This window comes from Trichoderma citrinoviride (genome assembly GCF_003025115.1).
Source record: "Trichoderma citrinoviride strain TUCIM 6016 unplaced genomic scaffold BBK36scaffold_9, whole genome shotgun sequence".
NCBI lineage: Eukaryota > Fungi > Ascomycota > Sordariomycetes > Hypocreales > Hypocreaceae > Trichoderma > Trichoderma citrinoviride.
In genome coordinates this window covers 273,475-295,475 of record NW_020194717.1, presented here as the reverse complement: position 1 = coordinate 295,475, position 22,001 = coordinate 273,475, and the positions used below count along the sequence as shown (strand labels likewise).

The following is a 22,001-nucleotide window of genomic DNA, read 5'->3' as shown; positions in this document are numbered from 1 at the left end:
CGTTCGACACTACAGGCGTACATGGGCTTCATGCTCCTTCCAGCTTCTCTGGTCTTTTGTTCACATCATAGTACCATTACAAATACCTTCACATGTAGTCACGCTCCTCCAGCTACATCATTTTGGATTGGGTACCACAAGCTTTCTCCCAAGGCATAACCACCCCTGTGTCTTAGATTGTGCTGCAGCTTCCACATTTTGCTTCATCCCATAGAGATGCGGTAGTTATGTAAACGAAAGAATCATGCATCCACACATGCGGTCCTGAATTACGACTGTGCTGCCACGTACCAAAAACCAGGGCTTGTGTGTCTTGCCTAGGATATTATTGAGTAGCAGGCGATTGGTGTCAGGCAGCCAAAGAATCATCACGCCGTTTCGAATAATCTCACGGCCCGTCTCATTCAAGCCGTACAAACAATGATCTGAGGTACCTCGCGTTTCGCTCTCCCCGAACGTCGATGAGATGTATGAACTCGAATCGCACGGGAGCGTCAGGCAAAAGGTTGCCGAGCTCGACGAAGCATCAAAGTTCCATACTTCTGTTCTATCGTAGTCTGTCGAACCACAGATGATTTGCCTGCCATCTGGAGAAAAGGCTAGCGAGAAGAGGAGGAAATCTAATTCCAGCATCTGTACACAAGCAAACTGTCCATCAGTTTGCTTCCAGATTCTGACGTCCATAGATGTTCCTGATGCTAATGCCGCACCATTTAGAGAGAAAGCCACGCATATAGTAGGCCCTGCTGGAGAATAAATCAAGGTGTGCATGCACCGGCCTGTGACGCCATCCCATATTCTGATTCCATTGTGACCTCCGCCCGAGGCAAGGACTGTTCCATCCTTATTGAAGTCAACGGGCATGCGGCATCGAGACTCGCATTCTAACACAACGCATGACCCTGCAGCAAGGTCCCAGATTGTAATTGTACCGTCATATGTCGACACTGACGCCAATTTGCAAGAGTCAGGTGAGAACTTTACCAAACAGACCTCGCGGGAACGGCCATTCAGTATGTACACGCAAGTATCTGTAGCCATATCCCAGATTCTGACGTGATGAGGTGGTGATGCAGACGCCAGGAGTCGCCCATCTGGTGAGAACGACATGTGGCGGACTTCATACGTGTGGCCAGTGAATGTCTGCACCTGCTCGCCTTTGGCTGTATCCCAAATGTCGATGATTCCACTTCCATCTCGGTAGCTTAATGCCAAAGTCACATCGTCTGGTGATAAGGCAATAATTTCTGGCTTACGGTAAGGCGTCCTTAGCCATGAATCATCTACCTCCGGGCTTACATCCCATATCTTCATAGAATAGGCCCTTGACGATGATACCAAGCGACTGCCATCGCGCGAAATCGCAATTGACATTATTTGCTCATAATGGCCTCTCAATGTCCTCACGGGAGTGTCTCCATCGATGTCCCAGATTTTAATCTCACTGCTCCAAAGGGCCACGGCCAGCTGCCGACCATTTGGGAAGAATTCTGGGCCAGCCGCAATCATACCAAGGTTCTTGGCTCTGGTACATCGACTGGAGGCTATGTCGAAAATACCAATGCTCTCAGCTGTGTAACGGAATGCTACACGAGAGATGTCGGGTGCGATGCACGGATAGCCGTAAGCTTTAGGCCAGGATTCTGTCCGAGTGCTCATGCATTTCCCACCCGCATCCCAGACCGTTATAGCCCCCTCGTGAGAGCATGAGATCAGTCGCTTGCCATCTGGTGAGAACGATAATGCGCCGACAGACTGATTGTCGTTCAACTTGTGAATTCGTTCGCCGGAATTCGGATCCCAGATCAGGATGTAGGTACCACATTTGGCCGCGAGGCGACTTCCATCCGGCGAGAAGCATGGATTGTAGGGCCAGCCCCCATCGCTTTCCAATTTCATTTTTGCCTCGCCGGATCCAATATCCCAAATGACAATAGCTTTGTCATCTGCAACTGCGGCCACTTGCTGGCTATTCGGGGAGAACATTACGTGGTTGGCCCCCCCCAAAGGCCTCTGAAAAAATTTCAGCAAGGTCCCGGTGGCCATATCCCAGACACTTATGCCGAATTCAAATTTCGACGCCACGAGATTGCCGTCTGGAGATAAGGCTACACATGTGGCATTCCAATGCATATTCAATGTTTGCAGGCATGAGTCCCAGGACGTTCGTACGCCATGTTTCATCACGAATAACTGGGGTCTTTCTTCCAAAGCGAGCTTCCTAATCTTGCTGCCGCCTGGACAAATCATGAGGGCCGATGGATGAACTTGAAGCGGGAATTCTTCGATCGTTTGTTTGGCTGCCAGGATAAATCGATAGGCATCTTGAATCAAGTTATCTGAGTCTTGTCCCATCCGATTCCCCTAAAGAGTCTCCGAACGTTAGCATTGCATTCTCAGGGATCATGGGTGCTGTATACAGGGACAAGTCGAGAGTTTGGTAAAACTGACGAAGAATTTCCGCAACTTTCTCATCGCGATGATGCCTTCTGGCATCTTTTTCAAAAGACTAAGGGCCTCCAACCAGTAAAGATACTTGGTACCAATAAACGTCTTGATTTGAGAGACAAGTGCAGAGACAAGCGTGTCTTGGGCATCATCGGTCGCCATCTCGTTGTCTTCGCTGTTATCCAGATCCGCGAGATGGTCAAGCCAAAAGACGCAAGAATATCCGATGGGGGCTAGCGGGTCCGGATCAGGGGCTTGGATCGGATTAGGGGCTTGGATAGGATCAGGGTCTTGGATCGGATCATGGGCTTGGAACCCATCATTACGGATTCCCAGCTCACTCAGCTGATAAATATTGCGCTTGAGGACCTGGGACATGAGCTCTATGGACCTTGTCACCATGTAACCTTTGGCCTTGCTCATCCCAAGGGAGAACTGTTGCTTCGTGATCATCTCGAATAAGAAGTCTTTCGCTGACTGATGAACGAAATAGACAACTTTATCCCGAATGGTAAGGAGTGAACCACATTGCCCTATGAGGTCACGAACAGCTTGAGTTTTCTCGTCTGGTTCTCCTGGTGTTGCTGCGAGCGCAATGAGTTCAGGCAGCGTGAGTGGTCGGCGGGCGACTGTGGCAACAGTAAGAATGCGCTCACAGATCTCGGCTCCGTCGGAGCTACTGATGCCCTGGAACATCTTTTCATAGAAAGGCTCTAGTCCAGGGGGAGCAGCTGCCAGCGTCTCCAGAGCCTTCCATGATGGGACACTCTGAAGGTTCTGGCAAACCAATGCTACCCAGAGAAAGGTGCCATCAGCATTGGCTGAGAGGTAGTCTCGGATCTCCTTCTCTCTGTCTTCTTTATATTTCTTGTCTTCGCTTAATTCTAGAACCTTCTGACGGATGTATACCTGAACAGCCGAGGCCACTGATTCCGCGTTCAGCTCCAGACTGAGTTGGGCTTCTGGTCCAAGTCTCTCCATTTTGCCGATAATATGTTGCCAATTGCGACTCGAGACAACCCATTTGACGTACGGCGTTTCCCTAGACATCTTCACAATGAAGTCGAGAAGTTGAGGTACATCCTCGCTAACACACTCGTCGAGTGCGTCAACCAAAAGACAAGTGGGTTGTTTACTGGCATCCAACTCAGCCAGAAGAGACTGGAGGATGTCGGATAAGGCATACCACGCGCTTGGTGGTTCAAACAGAGATGTCCCTTGGTGGACATAGCGGTCCCGCACATGCTTCAAGAGATGGCGTTGTTGGTCGACGAGGAGGAATATCAGACCTCTCAGAATTGCAGCCGAGTTGTTGATTCGCTGGTCCGTCGCCTGACAGAAGAAAAAAGAGACGAGACTGGATGGCGCCAGCTTCTGGAGGCTGTCGACAATGCCGCACAAGAGCATCGTTTTTCCCTTGCCTGGATCACCTCTGATCCACAGCAATGGGCGTCCTGGATCCTGGAACCACCTCTGAAAGTCTTCGTTTTCGAGTATCCAGCTGAAAGAGTCCTGCAAGAGGCCTCCCTTTGTATCCTCGATCCGTCTCTTTTCAACATAGGGGTCATGCGGCCACAGAGCCCTCAGGCACTCTTGATCTTCGGCGGCTGTTTCTCTGCGAAGCTGCTCCTCCAGAGTTTTCGCTATGCCTTTGATCTCTAACTCCTGACTTTTGATGTGGCCCGCAATATTTTCCAGTCGTGACCGAACTTGTTGGTTACCAAATCCCCCGATATCGCGGCGCAAGCTGTCTTCAGCCTTCTGAATATCTTGAATGCTAACTGCCCAATTATCGAGCTTCGCCAGGTCCCGCAGGAAATTGTGGGAGCGGTTTCGGTAATATGAGCAGACACTCTTCATCTGGTAAACAAGTAGTGCTTTGTAAAGCTCGACAAGTCGGGTCTCAAGCTCGCTCTTCATTTCGGATAGGGCGGCGCCATCTAGATCACTTCCTTCAAGAAGCACTTCGGAGAGGTTGCCGTACCACCTAATGCGGGTAACTATGTATTCGATTCCGTCGCGCTTCGAAGCGGCCTCATTGATTGCATTCTCAAACATCTTCACAGATAAACATACGTGGTCAGTACACTGAATACCCTCGGCTACACGATGTCCACTTACTCCTAGAGTAACCCACACGCCGGACCAGGCAAGAGAAACTTGTGGAAGGGCGGCTATCGCGGTATTGACCATTTCCTTCAAAGAGTGCACGATTTCCATAGTCGCTCCGAGGCCGTCTGGTCTTGACTTGGCCTCTCGTCTCGTTCTGCTGAGGCCAATACGAATAAACTCATCCATCTGCTCACGCCTTGTATGGCGATTATCAGAAGCGATGGTATTCGTCGGTGGTGTATCTGAGTTGGCGATGGAACCCTGGCCATTCAGATAATGGGAAAGAATTTTCTCATATCCCTCGACGAGCTTTGCATCATCTTTCTGGACGGCGTCATAAGCCTCATCCCAGAGACGCACCACATTCGAAGGATGAGGCTCCCGAGTCGACTCTTCAACGTGAGAAAGTCTTTGATCGGCCCGAGGCACGATTGCAAGAGTGTCAACGGCAGCTTCAGTGGTTCGAACAGAGGCTTCAACCAGAGCTTCCGAGAGAAGTTCATCGGCAGGTTCAGGAGGAGCAAGAAATACGTCTGCTCGAGTTTGGATCGCGTCTCCGCTCTGGATGGTCGGCGTCGGCATGGAGACCCTGGAGGCATTGCCACGGTCTCCCCTTGATCTTGATCTCAATCTCCCATGCAGACGATGAAACAAATTATGAGATGTTCCAGGCATGGCGACTTGCAGTACATTGAGCTCAATACAACAAGATGAGAGATGGCAGAAGTCAAGACAGTTGGGTTGCTGCACCGAGCCCAATTGCCAACCGAATCTGCCTTGACGTGAGCCTCATGCAGGCATTACAATTCGCGGGGTAGACTGATTTCTACAAGCAATGCGATTGGTGTCCTCCCTGCAGTAGCATTTCTTGTATTCGTGAAATGATTGTTGATAGGCTAAGGCAGCAACCTCAATCGATTTGAGGCTCAAGAGACCAACCACAGCGCCTGAACACTGCTGATATTGTATGCGTCCTAAGTAGAAATGTTAAGCGACTACCACTGGATAGTATTTGAATGCATGTATGTAATTGACTTGTGGCTTATTTTTATTATATGAGTTCATGAGCAAGTCTCGTACGTGTGAGCTCTTCCGCCCCCCCTCCATATTACGACCACCCCATCAGTAAGTGCGGCTCATCAGGTGAAATGGCCTTGCCAGCTCTTCTCTGAGCTTGTCCTTCTTAAGTTTCTCTGTCTTCTTGTTTCCTCTCTGTTCCTACTCAAGCAACCAAAGGCCTCCCGCTATTCTTCGCCCGAGGCTGTGGCAGGTGTCAGCAAACCGCCGGCTTTTCACGGGTGGCTTCTATCCCCCCCTCGGCCGTCTTTCTCCACACCGACTCCGAACTCCTCATAGATGGAGATGTAATCTGCGCCTTTTGTTCGGATGACCGGAGGAAATTATTGCTTTATAAATACGTTCATCGGATGTAGAGCAGTTCTCTTTCAGGGAGGCTCAAAAGGCTCAAATACAGACCCCCAAGCCCCTTCACAATGACATCCGCCGAAGCCGACGCCTCATCGGTGCAAGTCTCCAAGACTGCCGACGGCATCACCACCATCGCCATCAACAGGCACCACCGCCGGAACGCTGTCGACGGTCCTACGGCGCGTAAGCTGCACGAGGCCTTCCTCGCGTTTGAGGACGACGCCAGCCAAAAGGTGTGCGTCTTCCACGGCGCCCACGGCTCGTTCTGCGCGGGCTTCGACTTACACGAGGTGGCCAAGTGGGACGGCCCCGGCGACGACGCGTACAAGGGCCCGATCGTCGACGGCTCGCACGCCGTGACCGGCGGCCGCCAGATCGGCCCCATCGGGCCCTCGCGGCTGCAGGTCAAGAAGCCCGTCATCTGCGCCGTGGCGGGCTATGCCGTGGCGGGCGGCATGGAGCTGGCGCTGCTGGGCGACATGCGCGTCGTTGAGGAGGACGCCGTCTTGGGCGTCTTCTGCCGGCGCTTCGGCGTGCCGCTCATCGACGGCGGCACCGTCCGGCTGCCGGCCATTGTCGGGCTCGGCCGGGCCCTGGACCTGATCCTTACCGGACGGCCGGTCGGCGCACAGGAGGCCCTCCAGATGGGCCTGGCCAACCGCGTCGTGCCCAAGGGCCAGGCTCTGGAGGAGGCGACCAAGATCGCGCGGCAGCTGCTGGGATTCCCCCAGGCGTGCATGAACGTGGACCGGTCCAACTGCTACTACTCGGCCTACAACGCGACGTCTTTTGAGGATGCTCTGAGGAACGAGTTCGCCAACGGGGCTCAGGTCATCACCACGGAGAGCATCAAGGGAGCAGCCCAGTTCAGCGCAGGTGCTGGGCGGCACGGTGTGTTTAAAAGTGCGGATAACTCGAATCTTTAGGCGACTCTGATATTACGTAGTGGGGAAGGGAGAGGAGACAGCATATGTGTATGTGCAACATTATTCGGAGGTGACTTAACAATTCTCATTTGACACTAAGATTGAGCAACCGCTTGATGGATTATATTGAATATATGTCTCTATTCTAGTACTGTTCCCCGAGGCTGGTGCTCTTACAGAATCCCTCAAGAATGCGATGTATATTTTGGTCCGTCCTCTAGCCGAATGTGGCTGTAGACTACCTTGTGTGTACGCCGGGCGCGCCCTGCGAAAGACCGGCGCTTACTTCTCACCAGGAAACACTTTGTATAAAGACGAATGGCTTCACAAGCATCAAACCAGCTACTCGGAGTACATCTGGTGCCAATAAGATCGACACGGCAGCATCACGATATCACCGATAGCTCAATCAACATCATATCCATCACCATGTCCGCCCTTGCCAGCGATCCCGGCGAAAAGTCCCTGGCCAAGCTCCTCGCCACGCTCACCACCACCCTGCATGAGCCCATCTTCGTTTTCGCAACTCTTACCGACACATCACGCCTCCCACCCCTACAAGACACACAGCTCCTGTTCAAAGAAGAGGAGGGAATTACCGTCATCGTCACCAGGGATTACGCGACGGCGCACGGCATCGACTACTTCTTCCCCTGCAAGATGCTGACGCTCAACGTGACGTCGAGCCTCGAGGCCGTGGGCTTCATGGCCGTGATAGCGACGAGGCTGGCAGAGGTTGCAATGGGCGTGAATCCGGTCAGCGGGTTCTATCACGACCATTTGTTTGTGCCGCTGGGGAGGGAGCGGGAGGCTGTCGAGGTTCTGGATCGTCTGGCAGAGGAGTATAGACAGAGGGCGGCGACGGAGAGCTAGTTGTTATGCTGTTGGTATATGTCACGTTCAATGAAGATTTCATACCAGTAATATACCCGTAAATGAATGACTATACTGAACCCTGAAAGAGTCGAGTGGTTGAAACAGCAGAAGCCATCAGAGTTAATCGCCAACTTCAAGACTCAAAAAGATACATGTAAGCTCTCTGGCAACCAAAGTCACTCCGCCACCAAACTCTCAACAGATCAAGTGTGAATGATGTACCATGTAAGAGACTGCGGAATGGGGTGAGGTGGAAGGTACGAGTCAAGTGTGCCAGACTATATCACAAGACCTTGATAATGTATTCGATCCGCAGACAAGATTGACACTCTTCCATTAGGCATCATTCTCTTCGACTGCAGCATCTATACACAGCTAACTGTCGCATCTTTACTTCTACCCAAACGCCGCGGAATGGTGAATCCTAGCCCGGCGAGGCCAGAAGGATTCAAATGGGCATCTCTCCCCGCCGAGATTCGAACAATCATCCTCCAGACAATCGCACGGCAGAAACACCCAGGCTGGGCTGCTCTCGCGTCCGTGTGCACTGAATGGCAGGGCGTCCTTGAACACGCCAACTTTCAGAAGCTGAAGCTGCGCGTGTCCTGTCTCGACGACTTTGACCGCGTCGCTTCGCCGCAGAGGAGACGCATCATTCGCCACATCTGCCTCGACATCAAACTACCACGGTACTCGTGTCCCGATTGCGGGAGACGGCTTGCTATATAGGATAACACGATCACCGTCGTCAGCGATGGAGTGTGGAAGCTCTTTGCCATCCTCAGTGCTTGGGAGCCAGCGGGCGACCTGGCGCTGGAGCTCAACGTGTACTCCCCCAGCGACCGCGAACACTGGTTCAAAAACATATACTTGTCCACCGATGATGTCGAGGAAGGCGAGGACAGCAACGTACCACTGGATTCGTGGAGGGCCGAAGCTCGGTGCCATGATTTGACACATGGCTGGCTGCACGGTCGACAGGTTGCAGGCCCTCCAAGGCCTGCCATCATGAAGCTCTTCCAGCCCATCTTTCTGTGGTTCCAAGAACCGCTGCCCCGAGTCCAAGCAGTCACCTGCTTCCTAATGCGTCGACAGCTCCGGCGTTACGTCTTTTCATCGGGAGTGAGACAGCTGCTCGACTCACTCGTCCGCCTTGAGCACATGGTCTACGAGCCGTGGGCGGCATCAATGCCCTCGGAGAAGCAAATGCGTGAGCAAGGTACGAGATGAGACCTCTCACCATGTTCGAAAAACATGCAGATCCTTTATTGCTAATGCTGAGAGCCAGAACTTGCTCTCCTAGTCAGAACTGCTCTCCCTGGCACTCTGAAAAGGTTGACGGTATTCGAGGATTCTTATGGTTTCTACAATCGCTTCCCAAGGCGATCGTCCCATGGGTCCTGGTCCAGCCCGTACCCCGAAGACCTGCGGCTCAGCGCGAGATTTGCATTTCGAAGCCGCGACTTGCAACACCTTTCCATTTCCTTCACGGTCAACGCCGAAGAGTTCCTTAGACAATGTCGGCCGTCATGGAACTGGCCTCATATGCAGTCCCTGGCACTCACATCGGATCTCCTGAGACAGGACGAGACCCTGCGGCAGCACATCTACGCCCTGCTACGCGAAGCCGGGATCCTCGCGCAGAAGATGCCCGAGTTGCACACGTTTGTGCTCTGGAATGGCGCAAGGGGGCATGCTTGTGCGTTTATATACCGTGCTGACAGGGACGGAGTGTCCATCACTTGGCGCGCAACTTGGCGCCTGTCCTTGACTGAGGATCCTCTTGTGATCAAGGAATGGGAACTCGCTGCCGCAAGGCTGCCTTTCCCTGAGCTTCACATCAGGCAGCAGCGTATCTATAGAGATATTTCTTCTCATGGAGATGCAGTACACCGGCTGGAGCTGCCCTGCCAGGTTGTTGAGCCGGCGTCACTATGGCAGATCCGGAGGGAGGGGTATAGACCGGCCCGGTGATCTTTGAACAGCAAACTCTACTTGAACTTTTCTCCCCAAGCAGTTATCTCTTCTGATGGTGAAAGGCTCTCTGGATAAACGCTCCATAAGGACTCATATTATAAGGGAGCATTTTCTATAGAAATGAATGCGATCAGCATAGATCAAACTTACCATCCTTGACCTGTTGCGGCTATCACTGCTTGTACAATAGAATACATGTACCTTAAGTCGCAGACTTGTTAATATAACCACGGTGGTTCTACGTCGAAACGGCGACGCAAAGTTTATCATATGGTAATTGACTGGCTTTTTGCCAGCAGTTAATCTACTCTACAGGAATATTGAGCATACATCAAATTCTATGGCATCACTTCTTCCTCCATAGTCCTGGTATCCCCAGAAGACATTCGTGCCACCAACATCATTGTGTAAGGTAGAGGTGATTTGTATCTCTCAGTGTCGGTAATAAAGCGTCCCAGTGACCGGGACACTTCGAGCCAAGTCTAGAAAGTCATTATTAATAGTATAGTAGCCTTTGATCATACGTCTATTCGCGTTTCGTAAAGACAAGAGGGCATTCATCCTAGGTAACCGTTAGATCGCTCACACCTCTCATAGTCAATCAGATGAAGACACAGAAGAAAGACATACCATGGGAAACAACGTAGCAAAAACCCGAATCTCCTCCGACCGCTCCGTCGCATGATGCACCCAGTCGAGCTCCAGCGACGCCTTGCCAATCATGGCCGCCATCGTCAGCGGCACATACCGCCGCGCGAGGCAGTCGTGCGCGCCGGCCCCAAAGACCAGCCAGTTCTTCGTCTTGGACTCGGCGTCGCCCGTGATCCAGCGCTCCGGGTCGAACACGTCCGGGTTCGGGTACACTGCCGGGTCGTGCAGGGCGGGATAGCACGAGGGGATGATCATGGCGTTCTTGGGCACGGTGTAGTCCGGCGTCACGGGGAAGGGCTTCAGGGCGAGGTAGGGCACGAAGATGACGGGCGGGCGGTAGCGGAGGAGCTCCTTCACCACGGCGTTGGTGTAGGTGAGCGACTCGAGCATTTCGAGCTCAAAGGGGCGGTTCTTGTCGCCGCCTCGGGCAGCCAGGTTCTCTGCCCGGAGGCGATCCAAAACGTCCGGCCTCTGAGCCAAGATCTGGAAGAGCCATGTCGTGGCACTGCTGGAAGCGTCCTGCGAGGCGAAGAGGAAGGTGAAGAGCGTCTGGGCAATCTCCTCATCCGAAAACTCCCGGATGAGGTTCGTCGGCTTCTCGAGGCCCTCGACGCCCGCGGCAACGGCCTCGTTATACCTTTTCGACTCGAACATGTGCTGCACCCACTGGTCGACGATGCAGGTCGGCTGAGCGCCAGAGGCCATGTTCAGCTTGCATGCGGCAGCACACTTTGTAAACTCCGCCAGGACGGCATCCGCCGTGCGCTTGCCCCGCCAGCACTTGGTGAAGGGGATGTGGATGGACAGCGGGATGTTGACGAGCTCGAGCGCGTCGGTGATGAGATAGAAGTCGTCCGCGATCCGCTTGACGGCCTCCTGGGAGATGTAATCGCCAAAGAAGGTGCGGCAGGACAGCGCGCAGTTGATCTCCCTGAACCAACCCATGAACTTTGTTGGCTTTCCCCCGTGAGACTTGCTGTGCTCGATGAATCTGTTGAAGTAGTCCGCATAGACCTTTTCCTGGACGGGCAGATAGGTGCTCAGGGCCTTGTTCGTAAACAGCCCGGTCAGGCCTCTGCGGAACTCGGCGTGCGCTTTGCCGTTGAGGAAGACCCATGCCGTGGGACGCATGATGTTGATTGCCATCGGGACGAGGCATGGTCTGACGAAGGTTGGGGACTTGAAGACTTTGTGTGCCAGGTCGCGGTCTGATGCCAGGACGACGAATCTATCGAGGCCTTAGCAACGCACTACATGGGCTGAATGTAATGATGCCCGCAGAACACTTACTTGTGGAATACAGACACGCAGCTGAGGGGGCCACTGGCCCACTGGGCGAGATATGCGTCGAACTTGGGGTAGATGGCTTGCAGGAACGGTCCAATAAGGGGGATTTTGAACTTGGGCCCGGCAATCGATCCCTTGCGTGAGATGTATAAGTCTGTTCTCGCATCAGCGATCCGTGCAATACGTAGGAGAAGAGTTGTGTGTAGTATGGTAAGAGCAACTTACACTGGTCATAGGCAACCAGAACAAGCAAGGCTGTGATGGCAAGCTGCCAGTTAGACGTCGCTGAATAGCTTGACCAAAGGCTCTCTACCAAGCCTGAGGCGCGGTGCTGAGTGGCATTGGTCGAGCTCTCAACCGAGAGGGGCATGCTGCCTTCGATGATGGTGGCCATGGTGTTTTATTGGAGCTTATCACCCACAGCGTGTCCTGCTAAAGAATGACACAAGACATCTGGACAGCAGAACAGGACAAACCCACGGGCAAGAGACGACTTTAAGTGTGTAACTAGTGGCAGACATCTTCACCCTTCACGTAATTATGCTGGGAACGGAGTTGTTTGACTCGGCCAATGGCGATCTGTCTCAGGCCATGGGAAAAGTGGTCAGATGTGGTGAACGAGGATCCGAGAGAAGATGGAGAGACGGCAGGCTGCGTATCCGCGAACCGGCCGGTGAGGCTCTTCGTACTCGTATTCATCGCAGCCTTTCGACATCTCGAAGTGGTGTGTTTGCTCATACAGGGAGTTGCTCAGCAGCCAATTATGTACTAAACCCCGAGAGACAGACACAGACGCTCGTGCTTGTATGGTGCCAGAAGAAGGCCGAAAGAGGCCCAAGTGATCCCGGACCTGCCGCCGTGATTTAAACATTCGGAGTCTAAGCCTAAATAGTTCTAGACTCCGAGCTCATGGATCGTGGCTTGTGGGGTCAGACATTTCATGGTTTCTTTTTTTCCGCATGATAAACCCGGCGATTCTGTTTCCCCCCCTGTCGTGATGGGATTCCGATAGAGTCCCCTTGTATGGATAGCCGTCCCTCATGTCACACTCATCTTGACAAATGCTCGCTCCCATTCCTGGCGGAAAAGCTCTTCCTGCGGCATCCTGGCCCAGAGGATGACCTGCAGATGCGAGACGACGTCGTCCCATTTGCTCAACCCGAGAGCTGCTGCAGAAGCACACGCTTGATCCATGAACCACTCGTGGTCTCTTTCCAAACCATTGCTAGCGGTGGCCACCATGCCCACGGAGATAACCCAGATATCCAGTGGGCCGTGGATATAATCGGTTGTCGATGCTACCGCTGCCGCTTGTAAGACCACGAGATGGTACCTGAGCTGGCGGAGGATGGCGTTCGCCAAGCCGGCGTGGGAATAATATGTCGTGCCATGTATGATGAGCATGTACAGTGCAATCGCGTATCGAAGACACTCAGAAGCCGCCAATTGCACTGGGTTCGTGTCTGCATCTGCATTTGTATCCGTCAATGGAGGCAGCAGCAGCAGTCTGTGCACAACGAAACAGGTGAGGTCGTGCAACTGCGTGTTGTCGAGGCTCGAGTGCCATGTAAGGTGGAGTATTCTTCTCAGTCGAGACAAGATGTTGATCATGGGTGGTGTAATTTTCAAGGTGTCCAAAGACGTGTCCAAGGTTTCATGCTGGCCCTCTGCATCTGCCGAGGCAAGCTGCCACTGCGGTATTGCGCTGATTCCGTCTCCATCGCCCGCATCATCCTTGGTTGGGAACTGGGGGGATTCCATGACAAGCATCGATACCCTAAAATCAGTCTCTTATCAGCAGTCATTCTCATCTCACACGTGAAGCACTTACCATGAGACCATTCTCGCTGTGAGCGGGCTCCGTCGCTTCAGCTCGTCGATTCCGCCCCTGATGCTCACCAATCTCTTGACACCCTCAATATGCATCTTGCTGGCTTCAATATTCCCTTTTCCATGCTGTTCAAACGCCGTGTCAGCAAATCGAGCTCGTTGTACTGAAAGAAGGGCAAAATCACCTCAATGGCAGCCAAGGTCACGACAGAGTCCATAGTCTCGTCCCGAAAGGCCAACGATGGATCCTCGATTCTTCGTCTCACCAGAGCAATCGAGTCCACCATGAGGAGATCTGATATTGGAAACCCCTTTTGCGCTTGTAGCTCCTCATATAGAGACGCAGTCTGTAGTGACACATGAAACAGTGCTTGATCCGCCAGTGCGAGTGGCCACCAGGACACAATGAATGGATTTGAGGCCATATTCAGATCCAGTGGGTAGTACTGGAAGGCAATGCTGGACAGAACTGAGAAATTTCGCTGGTCAGCCGGACATACCCTTTTGCTCAGCTCAGGGAAGAAGAAGATTTACACCGGTGTATCAACCGCTGGACATGCAGCCTAGGAAGTCTCGTCGGCGGATATGAGTCGAAAGGATCAAAGGAGGCAGTTGCCGGGTTTCGTATCCAAGCCGGGTTTTCCGAATATCGAGTTGCCGGTTCTCCATCCTGGGGCAGCAGAGAAAACAGCTCGCCGCCGTTGCTAGCGGCTGGAGAGCTGTGGCCTGACGCCTCCGCAGACGAAGAGACTGATTCCAGGGGCGAGTTCAAAGGCTTGTTCGCGTAGATGCAGCTGGAGTTTCGCTTGAGACACCGGGAGCACTGGGGGATTCGGAGATCGCAGCCGAGCTTTGCCTTTGCGCACGCGTTACAGGACCTTCGGAGGGTTGTGCGCATTTTCCAGCTCTGTGGAATGGCGGTAAATGTGCACACCGGCGGATTAGAAGCTAGAGACGACAGTGAGTCTATGTGATATTGCGGTCTGCGAGTTGGGATGGCATAAACGTGAATAAGTGCAACGGTTCTTGAAATGTATTGGATTCAATAAGCCGCAGTCGCAGGCGTTTGATGTTGTAGAATGGATGACTAATACCGGCCCCGGTTCCGGTCAGACCGAGTTGATGACCCATTAGATGAAGGCATCGTATAATACCTACACCAACACGTATTTTTCGTTCGAGTGATCAAGCTGGAAAAGATATGTCACTGTGGCTGCCTGTATAATAGTAGCGAGCAGTTCATTATAGCAAGTTTGCTCGTCGCGCTATTATGGGCTCTCGGTGATATATGTTTATCTGATATTCTTGTCCCCTTTTCTCCTCCACCGAGTCGACTCAATTATTCGCCCAGTCCGGCAAGGCAATTATGAGTTCTTTCAGGAAGAAGGGGCTTCTTGAATATGAAAAGTCACTCAGTATGTTCCATCTCGAACATCTCACGGTCTGCTCAAAGTTTTGGACTGTCAGGGTAATTAATATGCTGCAGCAACGTTGCAGCAGGCTCGCCATGGACAACGATCGATCACTGGTCCATTCAGCGTGTGTTAGTTCCCTATAAAGGCTGATATCAAGGGATAGTGGCTGCTTGTGATGTGTCTGAGGCAGTGATTTGACATAGGCTCCGCAAAGCTTGAGATGTCACAGGGGTCGACGTGAAATCGCTCTGAAGGCGTAGCCATCGAGACATAAACATCATCATACAAGGCAATCTCGGAATTAGGACTTGTTCTCACAACAGTCTCAAGAATGTGGTGACTATACTCGCTATGATAGGTATTTCACCTTTGGTAGAGACCGTTGGGTTTATACCACAGGGTGGTAGAAAGGCTAGGCCTCGGAGTATAGGAATAGCTCCAGGGCTCTGACGAAGCCCTGGATGAATGCTCCCAAAAGTCTGTATAATCTTAAATAAAGGGCTTGTGAAGTTGCAGGTAGAGACATCCTAGTCCTCTCATTTAGCTGCGAGTCGTTCCAGAAGCTCTATGTAACTCTTTCCGAAGTGGAAGCAGACGTCGATAAACTGAGAGGAAGGAGACAGCAGCCGGCAATATCTATTGACTTGAGCTAAAGCAGATAGAACTGCTTTGTCGTTGGCTCACAGGATCAAGCTCTCGCCTATAATCTCCGGCGACATATTGATGCAGATTGACGAAGGAAGAAGCATGAGGACCTCCACATTATGTGTGCGAGGTAGTGCTTTTCATTTGGGTTGGATATAACTATCGACTTGATGTATATGATGTCTGTGTAGCTGATAAGTGTTGTTTATTGAATGGCTTGGGGGCGGTTCACCGGGTGTATAGCTGTGTAGTAATGAGTATTCGACTACGTACAGATCGTATGACACGAGGAGAGTCCTGCACACCTTTCTCGAGGGCTGCAGCGTGGAGAGACCAGGTAAAGGACCTGGAGAATATATGTACTGTTGATTGCTTCCAGGCTAACAGTCCTCAGAACAGAAATCATGATCGGCCATCACGCGTAGGGCTTCACGCATTGGTGTTGGGGTATTCGATGAGGGCACCAGAGCATTTCAGCGAGGCTCGCATGACTCTACGAGAGCTTCAAGTATTCCGAATGTGCCATTCAAGATCCACAAGCTCCATGGAATACATTCCTCCTTGGGAAGGCATCTCTTCCGAAGCAATACCATTCAAATCTCAACTGTTTTCATTCGTATACGCTTCGTTCTCGACTATTGGCTGGATTAGCAGACAACCAATAGCAGCCGCACATGGGCTGCACTGTAACACAAAGGCTGAGGCATCCAACCTGGACAGCCTTGTCAATATGCTTTCGCAATATTACTGGTCGGTGAAGAGATTCAGCTGCCTCAACCCCGCTGATGCCCAACCGTCCATCTGGCAGCATCAGCATGTGGCGAGAATCACATTTATTCTTACACCACTGTATCAATCCCCATCTTGAAACGTACAATTTGACTCCAATTGAATCAAACATCTCTCAAAATGAATTTCCAGCGTCTTACTACAAAATTCAAGGAGAAGCTCAAGCCCTATCGCAGCAGGTCCCGCAGCCCCTCAGCGAGAGACGACTCTTCGCAAAGCCTTCCGAACGTTCAATCCAGCACATCTGCTCCAAGTGCTACGTCAGCTATCTCCCAGAATGCTCCTCTTGCTACAGCGGAAGATCATCAAAGTCTTCACTCGCTCCCCATCTTGACAATCAACGGACCGGCGCCTGAACAAGGGTCGAGCATTCAAGATCCTCCAGCTCTGGAGACTGGCATAGAGCTGGCGCCTGAGCCTGAAGAAGATGACGAAGAGGGGAAACCAGCGCCATCACCATCAGACGAAATCTGGGACAACGCATATGACGAGCTGAAAGTGGAGGAACCTGCACTGCTACAAGCATACGAGAGGATCTTGACGACCCAGCTCCTCAGCCAAAATGACACCACGACTAAGGCTATAGAGGTAGCTGGGGGAAACCGCATCGACCAACACGACAAAGAGAACAGAAGAAGCCAAATGCAGAAGCTGGTTAGGAATGGCCTGGACAAGATTTCACGAGAGTCAAAGGCGAAGTCCCGCATGGACGACGTCCTGCCCATAATCAATGCCTCGAAAGATATCGTCACCAACGTGGTTAAAGGTGTGCCACAGGCCGCGCTTCCATGGGCCGCCGTTTCCCTTTCACTCGAGGTAAGACCGCAACATTTGCGTTCATACAACATTAACTGACACACGTTTCTTGAAGCTTTTGACGAATCCTATATCCGAGACGAAGGCCAACTGCACGGGAGTCAAACATGTGGTGGAGCAGATGAATTGGTACTGCGAACTGGCTACGCTTCTCTTCGGCAATCAAGACGGTATCACCGCCGGGATCCAACGGGAACTGCGCACAAAGCTCATCGATTTGTACAAGAAGCTGCTTTCGTTTGAAATCAAGAGCATATGCTCGTACTATCGCCATCGAGGACTGGCCTTTCTTGGCGACCTCATTAAACTCGACGACTGGAAGGGGAATTTCAAGGAGATTCAAGACGCCGAAGCCTTCTTCAACGAGCAGCTCCATACCTTTCAAAGCGCCGATCTCGGACAAGACGTAAAGCAGCTAGTCGTCCATGCGAAGGATGAGCAGGCTTACCGAAAGTCTGACGAGGACAAGAAGTGTTTGAGAGATCTCTACATTACAGATCCGCGAATGGACAAGAGCAGAATCGAAACAACCAAGGGAGGCCTAGTGCAAGACTCATGGCGCTGGATTCTCAATCATCCGGACTTCAAAACTTGGCTCCACGACGAGGGTAAGCGGCTCCTCTGGGTAAAGGGCGACCCAGGCAAGGGAAAGACAATGCTTCTCTGTGGCCTCGTAGACGAGATCACACATCTTGTTGCTCAGTCAGGCGATGCCATATCTTACTTTTTTTGTCAAGCGACCATGCCGACCATTAACAATCACTTGGCCGTTTTACGCGGCCTGATTTGGTTGCTTGCCGACCAGCAGCCATCTCTCATTTCTCATGTTCGGGAAAAATACGACCCCATCGGCAAGGATTTATTCGAAGGGCCGAACGCCTGGTACAGCCTGACAAGCATTTTCCGCAGCATCTTGCATGATGAAAGGTTGACAACGACATATGTGATCATTGACGGCCTCGACGAGTGCACCACTGGTATGCCTGAGTTCCTGGAGCTGATTCGAGAAGCCCTGCCGTTCCAAAAAGTCAAATGGATATTATCCAGTCGAAATGGACCCGAAATTCAAGCGAACCTTGGGGACATCCCCGACGCTGAGGGTGTAATTCTCAGTCTTGAGCTGAATGCCACCGTTGTTGCAGCTGCAGTGGATGCTTACATCTCTGAGAAAGCCTCCAAGATAAAGCTCTTCACGAAAAACAAGCAATTGAGAGATGAGGCCTGCAACGTGATACGAGAAAAGGCCAACGGGACGTTTCTCTGGGTGGCCATCGTTTTCCAACAATTACAACGTATGAGGATCTCTTACGGCGGACTATCCGCTCTGATGGACCGACTGAATGGATTACCAAAGGATCTCACTGCGCTCTATGATAGAATGCTCCAGCAAATCGAGGACCTAGATAGCATAGAGGAGTCCAAGTTATGCCGAGCTGTTCTCGGTATCTGTGTGGTGGCATATCAGCCTCTTCGTCTTCAAGAGCTGGCCACACTAGCAGGCTTCACAGACGAACTCACAGACCCATCGGAACTGCGGATTCTCATAGAGACCTGTGGCTCTTTTCTCACGGTCAAGGACGAGACCGTCTACTTCATACATCAATCATCTAAGGAATATCTTACGACCAACAGCCGGGCTCAGTCGTCCCTTTTCGCAAACGGCACTGAAGGAGTTCACTATGGAATTGCGATGCATTCAGTGGAGACTATGGGCAAAATGTTATGTCGAGATATCTACAAGCTGCACAATCCTGCTATCCTTCTTGAGGACATCAGTACACCAAAACCCGACCCTTTGGTGTCTCTGCGCTATCCTTGCTCTTACTGGCTTCGCCACCTCTGTGTCTCAATGGTCAGCTTCGATCTGAACGATGGCAAAGTGTTGAAGTTCTTGAAAAAGCACATTCTTCACTGGCTGGAAGTCATAAGCTTGATGCAAAATACATCAGAGGGCGTTTCTGATGTTATTCATTTTGAAGACCTAGTCAAGGTGAGTTCGATATTCCCAAAGAGCGAACAATTTAGCCGTGCCAACCAGAGTCGATAGCAACATTATCCCGACAGCGAACTTTTGCGCCTAGTTCACGACATACGTCGATTCTTTCAACACAACTCGTGGATCATAAACGATGCTCCGCTTCAAATATACCTATCGGCAATCTTGTTTACTCCCAAACTCAGTATTGTGAGGAGTCTTTTCGAAGAAGAGTTATTATCATGGATTGAAGTGAATCAATTTATCGAGAGCCATTGGAGCTCTTGCCTACAAACAATCGAAGAGATTCGGGCCTTTTTCCTTGCACTCTCACCGGACAAAAACATGCTGGTGACTGGTTCAGAGTGGAATGGCCGGACAACAATTACACTCTGGGATGTTAATTCCGGGAAGCAAATCCGTGTACTCGGGCGTGTGGGGAATATCAGCTCAATTATATTCTCCAGCGATTCCAAGCGAGTCACGACAGCTTATGAAGGCCGTGTTGTTTCTTGGGATGTGGATTCAGACATTGCCCGTCATCACACATGGTCCCCAGGTGCCTGGCCGTCAATCTCCAACGATGGCAAGTTTATAGCCTCTCGTGGCTTTGACAGTGCAATTCAGATACAAGACATGGATACAGGAGAAGAGCTGTATCTTGTGCATGATTATTACAAGTATAGTCATGAGAGTCGAAAAAGGGTCAAGTGGTCGAATGATGGCAGATTTTTGGCATTCGGCTACAAGGAGGTTACAATTTGGGATGTGAAAGAACACGCCAAAAACACGGTCATCGACAGAACAGACCAAGAAGCAATCTGTTTTTCGAGTGACTCCATACTCATGGCTTACCCATCATACGATGAAACGCACAACATCAAAATCTGGAACCTAGAGAAGAAGCTTGAAGTCAGGACCATTTCTCCAATAGAACGTGATTTGGAGGCAGAAATATCCTCACTCGAGTTCTCAACTGACTCCAAATTGCTAGCTGGAGGGGCTGTGAATTACATCTGGGTTTGGGATGTTACGGCCGGTACCCTTCTAACGCATTTGGATCTCAAGGGCGAGTCTACGTACCATCTCTGCTGGTCACTGGACTGCAAGATCCTGGTATCCTCACATCACGGAAGCATTCGAGTGTGGGATATGACCGCATCTGTAAAACCAGAGCCCGTCCCAGAGATTGCCACGCAATATGCTGTGCTTAACGCGATGGCAATCAACAATGACTATAAGCTCGTGGCTACCGGGGCAGAAAATGTTATCGTCAAAGTCTGGGATACAACCGCAGGCAGCGAGCTAGCGAAGTTTGAAACAGAACTGGAAAGGAATTTTAGGCCAAACTCTGTGGCTTTTTCACCAGATTCCAAGTTCATATACACCCATGAAGAAGTTAGTGTCACTGCATGGGACATTGAATTGGGGACAAAAGCAACAGATTTCACGGTACCTTGGGGCGGCGGCATGTCTCGGTTCTGCCTCGGCGCGGACTTTTCTTTTGGTGGCAGACTCTTTGCTAAAGCGATCCCGAGTGGACACGTCGCGATATGGGATATGTCCACAGGCCAGGAAACTGTGCGTTTTACCTTGCCATACGAAAATGTTATGGCAATGGCATTTTCCAACAATGCGCAGTATCTCGGCGTTCTGACTAGAGGTGGGAGGAGCTTTGGCGTCTGGGATGCCATCACCGGGAATCAAATCAAGCACGCCAAGGGGCACGAGGGTGTAAAAATTGGTCATCATTCAGTAGCCGTGTCTAACGATGCTAGTCGCGTACTTGTTGGGTATATACAAGTCGACGGGATCAGCGGCGAGATCTGGGTACATAACGAGGGGCAGAAGATGATCAGACTGACTTTCGTTGGACGATGCTTCGACCAGCTCTTTGGAGCCAGAGAATCATATATCACAACGTGGCGCGGTTATATCGACTTGAACGGCCTGCAGACTGGCTGCGAGACACAGGACTCTTATCAAACCATATCTGACGAAGACATTCGGTTCGAAGGCTACGGTTTAAGTTTGGATGAAGATTGGATCACTTGGAATGGGAGCAACATCTTGTGGTTACCGGCTACCTATCGACCATATTGGGACGAGGGCGATGGCGTCGCCATACTTCCTCTTGGTCTCTTCATCGTTGTGGGTGGCATGGTCGTCATCATCGGATTTTCCGGTCCCCCGCCAGGATAGGTTTGCCTGCTCTGTACATATATAGTCACCTTTAGCGATAAGGTTGACCACTTTCAACTTGATACCCCCAGATATTCCACTCTTATCTTGTTGAGATTTTGCAAGTCCCATCACTTGTAATTCCAGGCGTCATAATTTCTAGACTACGTACGGAACCTACATGAAGAGTGTAGGAGACAAGAGGCAGAGGCACTGCTAGTCACTGGCCAGTAAGAAGGTGTGCAGTAATAAAAGCTGTATTAATCTCTGGTCTATCTCTAGTTACTCAGGTGGAAGCTCTCTTTTTGCCGAGGCTTGCAGCCGCGTGCTTTTTGCTTTTTGGTCGCCCTTTACTTTTTGTCTAGGTGTTCAAATGTTATTGAAAACAAAGAGGTTCAAACCTAGGAGTCTACTCAGGCTTATCTTTTGACAAATTTGCATTCGCTCCGGAGCTAGGAAATGAGAATGAAGGCAAGGTTCGATGCAATAGGATTCTTCCTTCGAGGTCATTTCTAAACTCCTGACAGTTATTTTGCACGGGATCGAGCAAACAATTGGAATTGGTGCAAGTTCTATTATTTTAACTACGGAGTAAATGATGTAACTTTTCTCCTTCGCCTATCCTTGCTCCCTTCTATACCAAGC

At 51.2% G+C, this 22,001-nt stretch overlaps 7 protein-coding genes across 7 annotated transcripts; 4 read left to right on the top strand and 3 right to left on the bottom strand.

Moving 5' to 3' along the window:
* Positions 1-225: 225 nt before the first annotated feature.
* BBK36DRAFT_1121907 (hypothetical protein) lies at positions 226-4,308 on the bottom strand (the record flags this gene model as incomplete). Its single annotated transcript, XM_024890882.1, has 4 exons — positions 226-1,204; positions 1,331-2,364; positions 2,452-2,720; positions 2,775-4,308. The coding sequence occupies 4 exons, from the start codon at positions 4,306-4,308 to the stop codon at positions 226-228; spliced, it is 3,816 nt and encodes a 1,271-aa protein (XP_024748387.1).
* A 1,745-nt stretch (positions 4,309-6,053) lies between these two features.
* On the top strand, positions 6,054-6,914 carry BBK36DRAFT_1121665 (ClpP/crotonase; the record flags this gene model as incomplete). The annotated part of the gene is made up of 1 exon (XM_024890850.1): positions 6,054-6,914. The coding sequence occupies one exon, from the start codon at positions 6,054-6,056 to the stop codon at positions 6,912-6,914; it is 861 nt and encodes a 286-aa protein (XP_024748386.1).
* A 429-nt stretch (positions 6,915-7,343) lies between these two features.
* Positions 7,344-7,787, top strand: BBK36DRAFT_1160290 (hypothetical protein; the record flags this gene model as incomplete). Its single annotated transcript, XM_024894279.1, has 1 exon — positions 7,344-7,787. The coding sequence occupies one exon, from the start codon at positions 7,344-7,346 to the stop codon at positions 7,785-7,787; it is 444 nt and encodes a 147-aa protein (XP_024748385.1).
* Positions 7,788-8,204: 417 nt separating this feature from the next.
* BBK36DRAFT_1204094 (hypothetical protein) lies at positions 8,205-9,764 on the top strand (the record flags this gene model as incomplete). The annotated part of the gene is made up of 5 exons (XM_024897296.1): positions 8,205-8,479; positions 8,543-8,617; positions 8,696-8,877; positions 9,094-9,489; positions 9,523-9,764. The coding sequence occupies 5 exons, from the start codon at positions 8,205-8,207 to the stop codon at positions 9,762-9,764; spliced, it is 1,170 nt and encodes a 389-aa protein (XP_024748384.1).
* A 529-nt stretch (positions 9,765-10,293) lies between these two features.
* Positions 10,294-12,075, bottom strand: BBK36DRAFT_1122117 (sterol desaturase; the record flags this gene model as incomplete). Its single annotated transcript, XM_024890909.1, has 4 exons — positions 10,294-10,329; positions 10,398-11,646; positions 11,709-11,859; positions 11,931-12,075. The coding sequence occupies 4 exons, from the start codon at positions 12,073-12,075 to the stop codon at positions 10,294-10,296; spliced, it is 1,581 nt and encodes a 526-aa protein (XP_024748383.1).
* Positions 12,076-12,743: 668 nt separating this feature from the next.
* On the bottom strand, positions 12,744-13,960 carry BBK36DRAFT_1121534 (hypothetical protein; the record flags this gene model as incomplete). The annotated part of the gene is made up of 3 exons (XM_024890833.1): positions 12,744-13,482; positions 13,537-13,661; positions 13,721-13,960. The coding sequence occupies 3 exons, from the start codon at positions 13,958-13,960 to the stop codon at positions 12,744-12,746; spliced, it is 1,104 nt and encodes a 367-aa protein (XP_024748382.1).
* Positions 13,961-16,504: 2,544 nt separating this feature from the next.
* On the top strand, positions 16,505-21,377 carry BBK36DRAFT_1121895 (WD40 repeat-like protein; the record flags this gene model as incomplete). Its single annotated transcript, XM_024890879.1, has 3 exons — positions 16,505-17,200; positions 17,256-19,190; positions 19,248-21,377. 3 exons carry the CDS (start codon positions 16,505-16,507, stop codon positions 21,375-21,377), a joined length of 4,761 nt encoding a protein of 1,586 aa, XP_024748381.1.
* Between the last annotated feature and the right edge of the window lie 624 nt (positions 21,378-22,001).